The sequence below is a fragment of the Amblyraja radiata genome, chromosome 1 (genome assembly GCF_010909765.2).
Source record: "Amblyraja radiata isolate CabotCenter1 chromosome 1, sAmbRad1.1.pri, whole genome shotgun sequence".
NCBI lineage: Eukaryota > Metazoa > Chordata > Chondrichthyes > Rajiformes > Rajidae > Amblyraja > Amblyraja radiata.
In genome coordinates, this window is record NC_045956.1 from 33453587 (window position 1) to 33470462 (window position 16876).

The 16876-nt window shown below is 39.3% G+C and overlaps 1 protein-coding gene across 1 annotated transcript in view; it reads right to left on the reverse strand.

The window, feature by feature from the left end:
* Positions 1–2039: 2039 nt before the first annotated feature.
* The window catches only part of rbm46 (RNA binding motif protein 46), a 50253-nt gene continuing 35416 nt past the window's right edge, over positions 2040–16876 (reverse strand). The window contains exon 4 of the mRNA XM_033020273.1: positions 2040–2242. Within this exon, the coding sequence (XP_032876164.1) occupies positions 2040–2242 (203 nt within the window). The remainder of the gene's footprint in view (positions 2243–16876) is intronic.

The following is a 16876-nucleotide window of genomic DNA, read 5'->3' on the forward strand; positions in this document are numbered from 1 at the left end:
AACTGTCTTTTAAAATTTGTAATTGTTTCTGCTTTTACCACCTCTTCTGGTAGCGTGTTTTATATACAGAAGGTCTATATAATCTGACCCTCATATTTCCTTTGAATTCTCCCCTTCTAACTAAAACCTATACCCTCTAGTTTTAGACTTCTATACCATGGGGAAAAAAACTAGCACAAAATTGGGGTCCCTTGCTCGTGAGTGGAGCCACAGTGAATGAGCTTGGTTTTAAATTAATATTTCCCCTCATTCAACATGAAGAAAGACATTGAATCTCCAGGAAGATAATAATGATGCTCTGAAAGGAATCCACATGACAGAAGAGGAATTGACTGAAGTCTTAAAACACAGAAGGGACCGATCAATATCCTTGGGCATTGTAGGAAGCTGGGGAAGAAATTCTTCCCGTTCTCCCATGATCATGTGCGTTTTCTCCGAGACCATAATTTTTTCTCCCACACTACAAAGACATATAGGTTTATAGGTTTAAGAAGTAATTGCAGATGCTGGAAAATCGAAGGTAGACAAAAATGCTGGAGAAACTCAGCGGGTGAGGCAGCATCTATGGAACGAAGGAAATAGGCGACGTTTCGGGTCGAGACCCTTCTTCAGACCCGAAACATCGCCTATTTTCTTCGCTACATAGATGCTGCCTCACCCGCTGAGTTCCTCCAGCATTTTTGTTTACCTCAGGTTTCTAGGTTAATTGGCTTGGTATAAATATAAAATTGTTCCTTGTGTGTGTTAATGTGCGGATAAGATTAACAAGAATGTTAGCAGATCTGAAATGTTTAAGTTATAAGCAAAGGCTGGATAGGCTAGGACTTTACTTCTTGGAGTGGTGGAGGCTGAGGGGTGACCTAATAGAGGTGTTTAAAATCAAGAGGGACATAGATAAGGTGATATTCTTCCTTGGCGTGTCCAAACCCTTAATAATCTTATATGTTTCTATAAGATATCCTCTCATCCTTCTAAATTCCAGAGTATACAAGCCCAGCCGTTCCATTCTATCAACATATGACAGTCCCGACATCCCGGGATCGAAACCAATCCACATTGGACTTATTCAGTACTGTAAACAGCCCAACAATACTTCCCTGTATTTTTATTCTGTGCCATCATTTTTTATGATGTGGGTTCTATTTCCAAGGCTTCATAAATAAAAGCATTTTATGTATTTAAAATTAGAAAAACGTGGATTTTTGGCTTCTGACAAATTAATCACGTGGAAGAAAAAAATTGCAGATTTTCATCTTAATATTTACACTTTTTATGGCTCAAATTATTCCTGTACATTAACTTCATATTTCTACAGCTGGTTGCTCAAATCCTTATGTCGCTTCATGTCTTTTCATTTGAAAAAATAATCAAAACAAGAAAGATTTTGTTAATGTTTAATTGAACACATGATTGCAACAATTTAACTGATACAATATAAATAATATTTGAACTAGAACATGCAGGCATGGCAAAAACAAGAAAAGTTGACAATCTAACATTGAAACAGTGGGAGTAATTTCACCTAACTCTCTGGGTTGCCAAACCACAACACTTGTGGCAGAACACTGGTTTCATATGTCATCCAATATTAATTTGAACTAATACAATAATGAGTTACATCTGGAATGTTACTGCAGAGTGTGCCCAACCTTGTTATGTTCCTTGCGGACGAGTTAGGTGTAAAGTAACCTTAGTGAGGTATGAAACACTAGAACATGAAAGGAAAATACAGCATTGATGCAGCTATAAATCATAGCAGTATTAATGTTGCTGCATTAATCGCTCTCTGGAGTAAGGTAACTAAAAGACATCATACTTGGATCCCAAATGTGATGAAAATCTTGCCAAATTCACCAACTGTGTTCAAAAGTCTCTAACAAGAACATAAACAATTTCACAAAGTTTTTATACACAAAAAATTACATATTTGTGCCTCAATAAATTTCATAGCATAACAAATAAACACAAATATTTCAGAAAGCTAACTTGCATTTCCCCAAAATTCCTTTAGAATTTCTAGATATTCGACTTACAATGCGTTAGAAGAAAGACCCGTGACTGGAAACATACAGGCGTTGTCCAATGTGATTATTGCTACCAAGTGGTAGTGTTGTTGACAGTGGATAGCTAGGATAAGAGTAAGGTCTAGATGTATACTGTAGCAAACTAGATGCAGAGGTTGGGAGAGATGCACCGACTTGAGATAGACTATTGACCGAGTTAGTCCGACGCAAACTGTACTCTGTAAATACACAAATATGCATGTTATTTTACTAAGTGTATAATTATAGAATTTTCTTTTAATTGTTAAACTGTAAAGTATATTCAACTCTGAGAGGTAAGAGACAATCTGACAGTCCAGAGACTGGAGAGTAGGCAATATTGTTAATGGAAAAGCACAGCACAGGACCAGCCCCTTCAGCTCTTTTGATGCCAAGATAATTAATCTCATCTGCCTGTACATGAACCATATCATTCAATTCCCTACATATTCTATGTACCTATCTAAAAGCATTTTTAATGGAATTATCATACTTGTCTTTACCATATGCCCTTTAACATTTCCACCCTTGGGAAAAGATTCTGACCGTCTACCATTCTTTGCCTCTCATAATATTAATATACCTCTATCAGGTCTCCCCTTAACCTCAGGTGTTTCAGGAAAAAGAATCCAAGTCTGTCCAATCTCTCTTTAGAGTTAATGCCACCAAATCCAGGCAGCACTGGTAAATCTCTGCAGAGCCTCCACATCCTTCCTGCAATGTGGTGACCAGAACAAAAGCAGCCTATCTATTCTTGTCGAGCTGCATCATGACGTCCTGACTCTTATAATCAATGCTCCGAGCAATGAAGGCAAGCCTTCTTTACCACTCTGTATACTTGCTTTGCCACTTTCAGGGAGCGATGGACCTGGACCCCAAGATCCCTCTGCACATTAATACTATTAATGGGCCTGTCACACACAGGAAGGTTGATGAACAGGAAGGTTGGCGCTGTAATTAAGACGGTGAAAGCACAGTGTACTAGAAGGATCACGTAAGTCCTTTAAAAGAGGGGGGGGAAGAGAGGGGAGAAGGAGTGGAGACAATTTCTAAGAAGCCAGAGATACACGACTGTGAAGCTCGGCGGACATTAACATTACTGGTCGGTTATCCTTGGTTCTGAAAACTACTGCTTACGTTTTTTTCCCCAATGAGCCAATGAAATTCACCGGTCAGCACCGGCTACAACCTACGAGAACCTTCGACCTCCTGGCAACCCACTACCACTGCACCTACGGCACGAGAATTCTCGCTACTCTCCATGGCGGCTTCAATTTGGTCACTGCTAATTTTTCATGTTGAAAACATGTTGAAAAATTAATATTTTTCGACTAGTTCCCAGAATGCGGGTACTCCTCACGACCATGAAGGCGACTACCCGGCAACCACCCGCTAACATGTAGCTACCATGTGGCGACCGCAGAGTCTCCTGCAGTCGCCTAAGTGCGACATGCCTCACTAAAATCCATGAAGATAACATCCCTGGTCTTACCCTCATCGATCACCTTCATCACCTCCTCAAAAAAACAATCACATTGGCAATACATAACCTGCCACATTCAAAGCCATGCTGACAGCCACTAATTAGCCCTTGCCCTTCCAAATTGAGTAAATCCTATCCTGAATTGTCTCTAATAGCCTCCCTACCACTAACATGACGTTCATTGGCCTATAGTTTCCTGGCTTATTTCTATTTCTCTTCCTAAGCAAAGGAACAGCACTGGCTATTCTACAGTCCTCCAGGATGTCGCCTGGGGCTATAGACATTGCAAAGAACTTCGCCATTAGTCCCTGCAATCTCCCCTCTTGCTTCTCTTAATAACTTGGGAGAAATCCCATAAGGTCCTGGCATTTATCCTCCCTCACGCACTTCAAGAGCTATGACAACACCTCCTTCTTGATCTCAAACTGCCCTTGGATATATTCTTCATAGTGATCTTGCTGTCCTCCATGTCATTCTCCTTGTGAATATACATGCAAAGTACTCATTTAGACCTAGCCTACATCCTCTAACTCTAAGCATAAATACCCTCCTTTAACCATCTGTGGTCCCAGTCTCTCACAGACTACCCTCTTGTTTTTAATATGACAAAATGCATTGAGATTTTCTTTAATCCGACTCGCTAAAAACATTTCCTGGCCCTTCTAATTGCCCGCTTGAGTTCTCTCCGACTTGCTTTATATTTCTCAAGGCCTTATCTGATTTTATCATCTTAAACTTTACTCTCCTCTTTACTGGAATCAGAATCAGAATCACACTTTATTCGCCAAGTATGTTTTGCAACATACGAGGAATTTCATTGACCAGGTCAGTCATACAATAAAAAGCAACAGATCACTCAAAAACACATTTTAACATGAACATCCACCACAGTGACTCCTACACATTCCTCACTGTGATGGAGGGCGAAATAAAGTTGAAGTCTCTTCCTTCTGTTCTTCCTCGGTCATGGGCCTCAAGCCCCCGTTGACTGAATGATCTTGACTCACGTACCCGGTGGCATTCGGGCCCTGCGCGTCGAGGCGATCCGCTCCCGCATCTGACGTTTCGCAATGCGTGTAGCGATATGACACGCATGCGTCCTGGCGGGCTTCTTCACGTAGTCACTCACGTGACTCCGAAGTAAAATTGGGAGCTGTTGGCATTGTATATGTCCAATTCAGACATGTGAGAATTGTTTAAAGACCATAATCAAAGTTCAGGAGAAGCACATTACATACCACCAGGGGCGCCGGGGCGATGGCTGCCCTGCCGGCAGTCTGTTCGTATTTTCATTATTTTTTTTATTTTTTAGTGTGTTAAAAGTTTGTTTTAATGTTCTTCGGTTTGTTTTATATGGGGGAAGGGGATCGGGGGAAACTTTCTTTCAAGCTCTTACCTTCCCGGAGATGTGATTAATTTTCGGATCACATTCCACGGGCGCTCTGCGGCCTTCCATCGATGGTGCTGGAAGCCTCCTCGGACTGTTGTGAGCCCAACCGTGGGGCGTGGACTTAACATGGGAGCTGATCCCTTGCCTGGGATCGCTCCCACCGCGGAATTAACATCAGGGGCTCACAGTCTCAGGAGAGGCTAGTCGGGAAGCTCCAACATCGCGGAAGGTTCGACCAGCCCCGACGCGAGGTTCGATCGCCCGGCGTGGGGGAGCTGACATCCCCCCGATGCGGGAGCGGATCGCCTCGACGCGCAGGGCCCGAATGCCGCCGGGTACGTGAGTCAAGATCATTCCGTCAACGGGGGCTCGAGGCCCATGACCGAGGAAGAACAGAAGGAAGAGACTTGAACTTTATTTCGCCCTCCATCACAGTGAGGAATGTGTAGGAGTCACTGTGGTGGATGTTCATGTTAAAATGTGTTTTTGAGTGATCTGTTGCTTTTTATTGTATGACTGACCTGGTCAATGAAATTCCTCGTATGTTGCAAAACATACTTGGCGAATAAAGTGTGATTCTGATTCTGATTCTGATTCCAGTAAAGGTCTGCGACAAAGCTGGTGAGGGAGGACCGCGGAGCAGCGGGCAGCCAGCAGCACTTGGATCACCGATAGTGGGATCAGCTGTGCCCGATGTCGCCTCCGCACCGGCCAGATCCACGCGGCCGGGCGGTAAGGCTAGACAAAAAACAAACAAGGTCGTGGACTCAGAGGAGTCCGACTTTTAACAACCGCGGGCGGCCAGCGACCGTGAGCGCTGGAGCCGGATGGAGCGGTGTGTGGAGCATTTGCTCCAACGTGACAGACTCCGGGAGATGGAGTCGAGTCACAGTGGGCCCTATGATAAACCCACAGCAGTACCTCTTGAAGGGCTGCACAGTGCTTCTACCTCATCAGAGGGGAGCACTGCGGGTCAGTTCTGGGCTGACCTGGAAGAGGGGTCCGCAGAAGGAAAAACAAGTGTGCAAGGGGTGCAGGAACGAAAGAACGTACTGGACATGGTGTCCAATTTCATACAGCCAGACCAGACTGGTCAAAATCTGGAGCCAAAGCTAGCTGCCAGTATAGACTATATGTCTCTAAACCAGTTACAAGAACAGGCTGTACTGGACACCACATCAAGACACCTGGCACCGGGCAACTGCATATCCCTGAATGTTCTAATAGTAAACACCTGTATATGGAAACACATTGGAATAGGAGTTAGAAGTATGGACGTCAAATTACAAAAAGTATTGAAACTCCTAACAGCAGGGATAACAGCATTTGCACGCAGTGGATGAAGGGACTCTGTCAAAAACCCACTACAGCCAAAGACAGCACCCCTACGCACCCACCAGCAGAACAAGAATGACTGGTGAAAGCTCGAAGGCCCGGTACTCAAAACATGAGTCTTTTTTAGGCCATGGCCCAGGCCGGCCTTCTTGGAAGATGCGCGGACCTCCAACGCCAACCAAACCACAAATCCAGACACCAGCGCAACAACGGCAGCGAAGAACTAACAAAAAGAAGTAAACCTGCCACTGGTAACTATGGAGGTAGGTGGGTCTAGTTCCCTACAAAATACAGGGAGCATGGAGGTTGGTGGGAGATTACACTCTTTTCTGAATGCATGGAGCATGTTAACAACCGATACTTACATCTTAAGCAGTATCCAGGGATATACAATAGAGTTTATACACAAGTACAGCCCTCCAGTTCAACATATACCGAACCGAATGTTCGTGCTTTCTGATAAAGAAAAATCAGAAGCGCAAGCTGAACTGGAGCGGCTTTACGTAAAAGGTGTAATTGAGCAAACTCAACACGAACCATTAGAATTCGTGTCCAATATATTTACCAAAAACAAAAAAGATGGTGGTTGTCGCATCATCATAGACCTGACAAAATTGAATATATTTGTACAATATATTCACTTCAAAATGGAAACCTTTGTTACTGCTAAACAATTAATTTCCAAAGGTTACTTCATGGCCAGCATCGATTTAAAAGATGCTTACTATTAAATACAGTGCCTATACGAGGTGACCACAGATGTTACTTAAAATTCAACTGGATGGGACAACATGGCAGTATAAAGCACTGCCAAATGGTTTATCATCAGCCCCCAGGCTGTTCACAAAAATTTTGAAACCAGCCCTAGCGTTTCTACGGAAACGAAAACACATGGTCATGCATATTTAGATGACATACTCATTGTGGGCAAAACTTTGGAATTGGCCAAACAAACCGTAACAGCCACAAAACAGTTATTTGAAAAACTGGGATTTATTATCCATCCAGTTAAATCTAAACTAGCGCCTTCCACTACTATGGACTATTTGGGGTTCACCATTGACTCAGTTCACATGTCGGTGACTCTGCCTAAGGGAAAGGCTAGAGATTTAATAGAGGCTTGCAATAACCTCATTGACATCAGCAAACCATCCATCAGATTGGTAGCAAAAGTAATTGGCAAAATGGTGGCTGCCTTTCCAGCCACACAATTTGGACCCCTACACTACCAAAACTTACAGAGAGCAAAAATACAAGCACTCAAAATCAATGCAGGTCACTTTGACAGACCTATGAAACTACCAATCAAAGCTAAAATGGAACTAAAATGGTGGATAGATAACATCTGGCTTTGTTCCAATCCAATCATTGTCAGTAACCCTTCCATGGTACTACAAACTGATGCCTGTGCACTTGGGTGGGGAGCCACCAATACCATCACCAGCTGTGGAGGTAGATGGACTGCTCAGGAGGCATCATTATTACTCACACTGGGCATAAACTACCTGGAAATGTTGGGTGCATTCCATGGCCTAAAGTCATATTGAACTGGGTCGTATCACCAGCATGTTAGACTACAGATAGACAATACCACCGTGGTAGCATACATTAACCACATGGGTGGAAACAAATCGACATCATGTGACAATCTGGCTAATACAATTTGGCAATGGTGTATCCAGAGAGATATTTGGATATCAGCCACTTACCTACCAGGAAGACTAAATTTAGTGGCAGACACCAGGTCATGCAAATTTAATTAAAACACCGAATGGATGTTGAATAAAAAAGTATTTGCTGATATTACAGCAAGATATGGAACACCAGATATCGATCTATTCGCATCCAGACTTAACCACCAGTTAGCCAATTATGTTTCATGGGAACCAGACCCCGGGGCAGCGGCGACAGATGGATTTTCGCTGCATTGGGGGGAAATTGTTTATTTACGCATTCCCTCCTTTCTGCCTCATCAGTCGGGTATTAAGGAAAATACAACAAGACTCTGCGTCTGGTATTTTGGTAGTACCCGATTGGCCTACTAGTGGTACTAGTACCCAGTGGTACTAAACATGGTATTAGAACCATGTATCACCATCCCACATAGACCAGATTTATTGCTACATCCCATAACAAGGGATAGCCACCCATGCCATAACCATTTGAACTTATTAATTGTAGAGTTTAAAAACACCTCTACTACAACTGGGACTGACGGACCGAACAGTGAACATGATCTCGGCGGCCCAAAGACAGTAAACCAAAAAAACAAAAAAAAAACAGTATCTGGTCTATATCAGGAAGTGGGAGATGCATTGTCACAAAAACAACATCACTCACAGAGACATGAACATCCCGTCTGTTCTGGAATATCTGGCAGGCCTCCACTATGATGAAGGGCTCAGTTACAGTGCCATCAACTGCGCCAGAAGTGCCCTATCGACTTACCTATGGCGGGGACAGAGCGTTACTCTGTTGGGACTCACCCACTGGTAACAAAACTTATGAGGGGAATTTTTAATACTAATCCCCCAAGAACCAGGTACTCCCAAATATGGGATGTAAGTATTGTCCTGAAGATGTTCAGGAATTGGTCTCCAGCAACAGCTCTGTCCCTACACAGACTGACATTAAAAACAGTCATGCTAATGGCATTGGTCACGGCACAGAGGGTACAGTCACTGCATAAACTAAGACTGGACAACATGACTTCCTCAACTGAAAATATTACGTTTCATATCTATGAATTAGTAAAACAGAACAGACAGGGATCAGCAGGCCTCAATATACAATTTAGGTCATACCCAACAGATGACCGTCTCTGTATAGTAAGACATTTGTCGTTATACATGGAGAAAACGAAAATCATAAGAGGCAATGAGAAGGCACTTCTGGTCAGCCACAAGCAACCACACAAAAGAGTGACGGTCCAGACCATCTCAAGATGGCTGAAACAGGTGCTAACACAGGCTGGGGTGGATACTAATATTTTAAATCTTCATTCCACCAGGGCTTCAGCTACATCGGCAGCGATACAGTTGGATGTACCAATGGACCAAATCCTCAAGGCAGCAGGATGGTCAGGGGAAAAAACATTCCAACTATTTTACAACAAACCAGTAATGAACCCTGGAACGTTTGCAGAAACAATTTTAAGTTCTGTAAATTAATTTAAACCCATAAAAAGGGGTTATAATTTTGTGTTCATAAATTTTATGATTTCAATGTCAAATTCATGTCCAAATTATGTTAACACAATTCCTCCTACAGTCATCAAGGCAGACGTGATGCATGGACTCGTTTCCACGGCATGAAATCACAGAGCTTTAAAATCTTAACGTAGTCACTCACGTGACTCCAAAGTAAAATAGTAAGATTAAACGAGAACTTACCAGTTTGAAGTTTGATCTGTATTTTATGAGGAGTTACGATGAGGGATTACGTGCCCTCCGCTCCCACCCTTGATCATATACTCAACTGGTATCTCTTCTCTAATCTTACTATGTTTAGTCATTACAGTTATCTGTGATTTCACACCGCTGCTTTGAAGAATGACACGCATGCGTCCTGGCGGGCTTCTTCACGTAATCCCTCATCGTAACGCCTCATAAAATACAGATCAAACTTCAAACTGGTAAGTTCTCGTTTAATCTTACTATTTACTCTCCCTACTCCTGCCTAATAATTTGCTTTACGCCAATTGTTTCGAATGGGGATAACTCTGGATTTTGAGGGAAGTACTAAACAACTTTAAAATGTTTGCAGACACAAGGAACTACAAATGCTGGTTATGGAGACACTATGAACTACAGATGCTGGTTATGGAGATACTATGAACTACAGATGCTGGTTTACAAATGTATGGAGTTGCGATCACTATCCCCAAAATGCACTTCCACTGAAACACCAGCCACCTGGCAAAGCCCGTTTCCCAATACCAGGTCCAGTATGATCCCTCCACAAGGACTGTGCACACATTGTTTTAAGAAATCCTCTTAAATGATTTTCTTACCACAAATTCTATACCTATTTCAATCAATACCTATATATCTCCCAAAAAAGTTTTTCAAAAAATTGGACTCAGACATTACAAATTTCATATGGGATTATAAATCCCATAGAATACAAAGAACACACCTTAATAAACGAAAAGAGTGGGGGGGTCTAGCGCTCCCTAACTTTATGTGTTATAATACAGTAATTGTTATATGGTTATAATTGGGCAGTAAATATTAAAAATATGATTCACCTGCTGGACAATTCTGCCCAGCAGGCGGACTGGATTGTAATGGAAAAAGGGGACTGCTCCCCGAGTAATATAGGAGCGATTATCCTCTCACCAATAAATTTGAATAATAAAAATTATAATAAAAACCCAATTATACATAGCACAATTAGAACATGGAAACAAATAAAACAGAATCTAAAATTAAGAAACCTATCTCTCTCAATACCAATAGTCAATAACCCATCGTTTAAACCATCAATCATAGACAAATCATTTATACAATGGGAAAGAATGGGAATCAAAACGCTCGAAGATCTGTATGAAGTGGGAAAATTACTATCATTTCAACAACTACAACTGAAATATAATTTGAAAAATAACCAATATTTTAAATATCTTCAAATTCGTGATTATTTGAAAAAATACACAAAAGACTATCATAATATGCCTTCCGACTTACTGGATGAAACAATGAAGACAAAGGCGGAATCAGCTAATCTAATATCGTACTTATATAATATCATTTTAAACATAGAAATACCCACAACAGATGGAATTAGAAGAGACTGGGAACAAGAATTAGCTATAAAAAATTCAAAAGAGAGCTGGGATAATCATTTACTACAGGTGCATAAATGCTCGATCAATGTACGACATACGCTTATCCAATTCAAAACATTACATAGACTATATTATTCAAAAACTAAATAAAATAAAATCTTTCCTAATGTTTCACCAATCTGTGATAAATGTCTGTGTCAAGAAGCTACCATAGCGCATTCTTTTGTTTTTTGTACAAAAATCCAAAAATTCTGGCATGGAATATTTGATATTTTTTCAAAATTAATTAAAATAAAACTGGTACCAAAACCAGAATGGATCATTTTTGGGATATAGGAAGGTATCCTTGAATTAAACGTGTATCAGAAGAATTTACTCAATTACGGGCTAATAATGGGAAAAAAGCTCATACTTAAATTCTGGAAAAATGCGCCCACACCAACAATAAAAATGTGGACATCAAATATGCTTGAAACATTACATCTGGAAGAGATGAGATTACTCTTAGCAGGTAAAGCAAACCAATTCCAAAAGACGTGGTCTACGTTTATGGACCTATTACAAGCATGAGGTGCAACAGGAAATTTTAAAATAAATAAATAAATAAAGGGTATCAGGACCTGGCAATGGGAGGTAAAACAACAAAAACAGACTTGGTTGGTAGTCTTTCTGCGGAGTTTAATGTTATAATAGAGTGATTGTCCTTACTTTCTTTTTCTTTCTTTTCTAGGGTCTACTTTCTTACTTCACTTCCTTCTCTAACTTCTTTTCTAAGGGGCTTTCTTTTCCCAACACTCTCTTGCACTTCACGACTCTTGCGCACTTTCTTTACTTTCCTTACTTCTATCTTTTTCTTAAAGCTCAAAAAAAAATGAAGCGGTACAAAAAATGTATTAAGATATATGTGTTGTGTATTATTGTAATTTACCGTACTTCTAATAAAAATAATTTTAAAAAAAAGAAAAAGAAATCCTCTTGGATACACCTAACAAACTCTGCGCCATCTAAGCCTCTCGCATTAAGTACTCCCCAGTCACCTAGTACGACAAATCAGTTGCTTTTGTGTCTATTTGTAATCGGTCTACATGTCTGTTCCTCTATATCCCTCTGGCTACTGAGGTGGGGGGGGGGGGGGCAATAGTACAGTCCCATTAGACTGATCACACCTTGCTTATTTATGAGCTCTACCGAGATTGCATCAGTGGACTAACCCTGCTGAGGGATTGGATTTACCTGCATTTGGAAGAGAATGGGACAGTCAGCATGGCTTTGACCATGGCAGATCATGGCTCACAAACTTGATAGTTGTTTGAGGAGGTGAAGAAGGTGATTGATGAGGGATGGGCAGCAGATGTTGTCTGCAGGATCTTTTAGTAATGCTTTTGAAAAAGTACCAGATGATTAAAATGTATGGTATCTACGGTGACTTGTAGTGCCGGTTCAGAACTAGTTACCCACATAAAACAGAAGGTGATGGTGGAACTGTATTATTCTGGCCTGAGGCCAGTGATGGGTGGTGTTCCACAGTCAATACTGCTGGAACATCTTTGTTTATTATATATCAACGACTTGAAAGAAAATGTAAATGGGTTGGTTAGTAAGATTGCATGCGACACAAACATTGGTGGAGTTGCAGATAGTGAAGACTGTTGTCAAGGGATACAACAGGATACGAGGTTAGGGACTCTCCTAGTGGCAGCGTGCTGTAAAGGTTCCAAATTTGTATGCTCCCATAACTTTTAACCTTCACTTACCACTCTTTCAATGTTACTTGTGATTACTTGACTTCAAGGTACGGTCTAACTTTTCATAAAGTGTTGATAACACTTTTACACGCCTTAATCGTGAAAAGTATGGAGACAAGAAGGAAAGGAGGCTCCCCAAGGAAGGAACAGGGGAAAGCCACCACAGCCACAGCTTCTGACTCTAGTATCATAGAAGCAATATCGAAAATGAACAATGAATTGAAAGATGAACTGAAAAATGAACTGAAAACAAGATTTTGCAATTTGGGAGCAATGGTGAAAGGAGTTTCGAGCAAATTGAAGGAATTTCAAGAAAAGCTGACTATGTTACAATATCGATGAATGGAGAATGAATGAAAATACTCGAGCACTTCAGCAATATAAGACTAAAAATATGGACCTGGAAAACAGAAGCCGTCGTTTGAAGAATAGAGTTGAACAATGATTTGGTATTAGTTTGTGAATATGAAGGATGCAAGTTTCGGTTTGTTCCTGATTATAGTTACGAGCTTTTGGAAATAAGAAAGTCTTTTCATAATGTAATGTCTGATCTGTTTAAGAAAAAGTTACGCCCAGCCTTACTTTAATCCAGCTAGACTGCGTATATGACTTTTCAATGGTAGCATTCGATTTTTTAACAATCCTCAAGACGCTTCCAGCTTTTTGGAGAGTTACGAGGGTGAAGGGGAGTAATGGATAGCTGATATAATTGGAGATTTACTGTTCCTATTTTGACAATATATCGTTTGGTAATGATTAAGAATTTAACTGGACGAGTTGTTTTTCTTGTAAATATATTAATTTTTAAGAATTTCTTTGTTAATTTGTGTTCCCCTATCTTTAGACAAATTAAGTGAACGCAGTTCTTGTTTTTCATATTTTGACCTTGGATAATAATATGCAGCTCTTGCTCTTCAGTTTCATTGCCAACATGTTTTTTTTTTCTCTCTCTCAAAAGACCGTGTTATGACTATTGAGTGGCAAATATGCTCTTTTCTACGTCGGGTGCTGTTGTTATTAGTATCACAGATTGAGAACCATTACTTAAAACCAAAAGTCAATTTTATATACATGGCGAAAAATCTGGTAAATTACTCACTAATCAGTTGAAAACGGTGTCGGCCAAGCGTCAGATTACTAAAGTGAGTAAACGGGATGGTACACTAACTGTAGACCATGACGAAATTAATAAATCCTTTCAGGAATTTTAAACCTCCCTATACCAATCAACATTTCCTACTGATTCCAATATAATGCATGAATTTTTAAAGAAACTGAACGTACCAAATTTACCACATAATGAGTCTCTGTTGTTAGATGAACCCATCACAGAAGAAGAAATACAGAAAGCAATTATTTCAATTAATTTTGGTAAAGCTCCCGGTTTAGATTGGTTTACAGTAGAATTTTAAAAGTATTTTTCAAATTTATTGTCTCCCTGGCTATGCAAATGTATCTATGCAACTGGTTTTTAAAGAAGCCTTGTTAAGGAATAGATTACCACAATCTTTTTATGAAGCATCTATTTCTTTAATTCTTTAAAAAAGATAAAGACCCTACTGAAGTGACATCATATAGACCTATATCACTGTTAAATGTAGATTCCAAAATTCTTTCAAAAATATTAGCCATGAGATTGGAAAATATTTTACCGCAAATTATCTCTGAAGATCAGGCAGGTTTTATTAAAAATCGTTACTCATACTTTAACGTTAGATGAATGAATGAATATTGTATATACAGCGTCAAATAAAACCCCAGAATGTGTTATTTCACTTGACGCCGAGAAGGCATTTGATAGTGTAGTATGGGAATACTTATTCAATACACTTGAAAAATTTAAGATTGGTCCAAAATGTATTTCTTGGATCAAGCTGATATCATATACCTCAGGCTTCTGTACTTACTAATAATCAGAGGTACTAGACAGGGCTGTTCTTTAAGTCCTTTACTATTTGATATTGCTTTGGAACCTTTGGCCACCGCTATTTGGGAATCCCCTAATATTTTTGGTATTGTCCGCAGGAATAAGACACATAAGCTATCTCTTTATGCAGATGATCTGTTATTATTCATTTCTAACCCTGAGAAATCTATCCCGGCAATAGTAGCCATACTTAATCAATTTTGTAGTTTGTCTGGTTATAAACTAAATCTTATTAAGAGTGAGCTTTTCCATTAAATAATTTAGTTTCAAGTTATGGACAGTTTCCACTTAGATTGACTACCGAAAGTTTTACTTATTTAGGTATTAAGATCACCAAGAAACACAAGGATTTATTTAAAGCTAATTTTATGCCATATTAAACAACAGTTTACTAAATGGTCACCAATGTCCTTATCTTTAATCGGCCGAATCAATGCTATTAAAATGTTCATTTTACCTAAATTTCTGTATTTATTTCAGATACCAATTTTTATCGCCAAATCTTTCTTTGATATTATTGATTCCAAAATTCTTTCATATAAATGGCAGAATAAAAATTCCAGATTAAGTAAAAAATACTTACAGGAATCAAAAAAAGATGATGGTTTGGCATTGCCGAACCTTAGATTCTACTATTGGGCAGTCAATGTTCATTATCTAACATTTTGGACAAAGAATTTAGAAGATACCCAATGCCCAGGATGGATAAATCTTGATCGTGATTCCTTACAAGGGCTATCATTGGCTTCTATTCTAGGGGCCTCGTTACCTTTAACAATTACGAGATTGAATAAATATACGACTAACCCAATAATAAGACATACGTTTCGAATATGGTTTCAATTTCGTAAGTTTTTTGGACTAAATTATTTTATCTTATCGAGTCCTATCTTATCTAATTTTCTCTTCCAACCTTCTAGTACTGATCAAGCCTTTTTGTTATGGAAGAGGAAGGGATTAGTAGCTTTTCGTGATTTGTTTTTGGATGGTTGTTTTATGTCTTTCGAACAACTTTCCAATAAATATAATTTACCTAATTCACACTTTTTTTAGATATTTATAAATTAGACATTTTTTGAAGGCTACTCTATCCTTTTTTCCGCTACCACATCAAACCGTAATTTTGGAAAAAATGTTACATTTGAACCCTTATCAGAAAGGATTAATAACGACTATTTATGAGTTGATTTTGAAATTACAAATAGATACATTTGATAAAATTAAGAATGACTGGGAAAGAAAACTCCAAATTTCTCTATCTATAGAGAAATGGGAGAGGATTCTTCAATTAGTCAATACCTCTTCAATGTGTACAAGACACGCTCTGATACAATTCAAGGTGGTTCACAGAGTTCATATGTCAAAAGATAAGTTAGCTCGTTTTTATGGTCATATAAATCCTACCTGTGACAGATGTAACTCTGAAGTGCCCTCACTGACCCATATGTTTTGGTCCTGCCCACTTTTGGAAAAATATTGGAAATAAATTTTTGATACTATTTCTGTAGTCTTAGGTATTGAGTTACAACCTCATCCTACTACCCTGTACTGCAATTTTTGGGCTACCAACGTTAGATTCTATTCATTTGTCCCGCTCCGCCCATCGGTTGATTGCTTTTACCACATTAATTGCCAGAAGATCTATTTTATTTAAATGGAAAGACTCCAACCCTCTGACCACACTCCATTGGTACTCTGAAACGATATCATGTTTAAATTTAGAAAAAAATCAGGAGTGACATTGTTGAACCCTTGGTTCAATTTGATAAGACTTGATGAAAATTTAGTCAACACTTTCACACAACATAAATTGCTCCCTCTCTAACCGTTATAAAAACTATTTTACCTTTATATGGTGGAACGGACTTGATGACAAACAGACTTGTTGAAACAGAATTGTTGAAATTCTCAGCTCAGATTCTATTTTTCTTTTTTTTTCTTTTTTCTTCTTCTTTAGTTTAGGGGGGGTTTTGTTTCTTCCTTTTTCACTTTTTCTTTTTTCTTTCTTTTTATCTTTGTGGGGTTTTGATTTCTACATATACAAGTTTTCTTTTAAACATTTAACTATATTTACATAGAGACCGGGAGGTCTATATTCAATGTGTATTTTGACACTGGACTCATATTTAGGTTATACCTGTTATTAATGTAATCCTGATCCATAT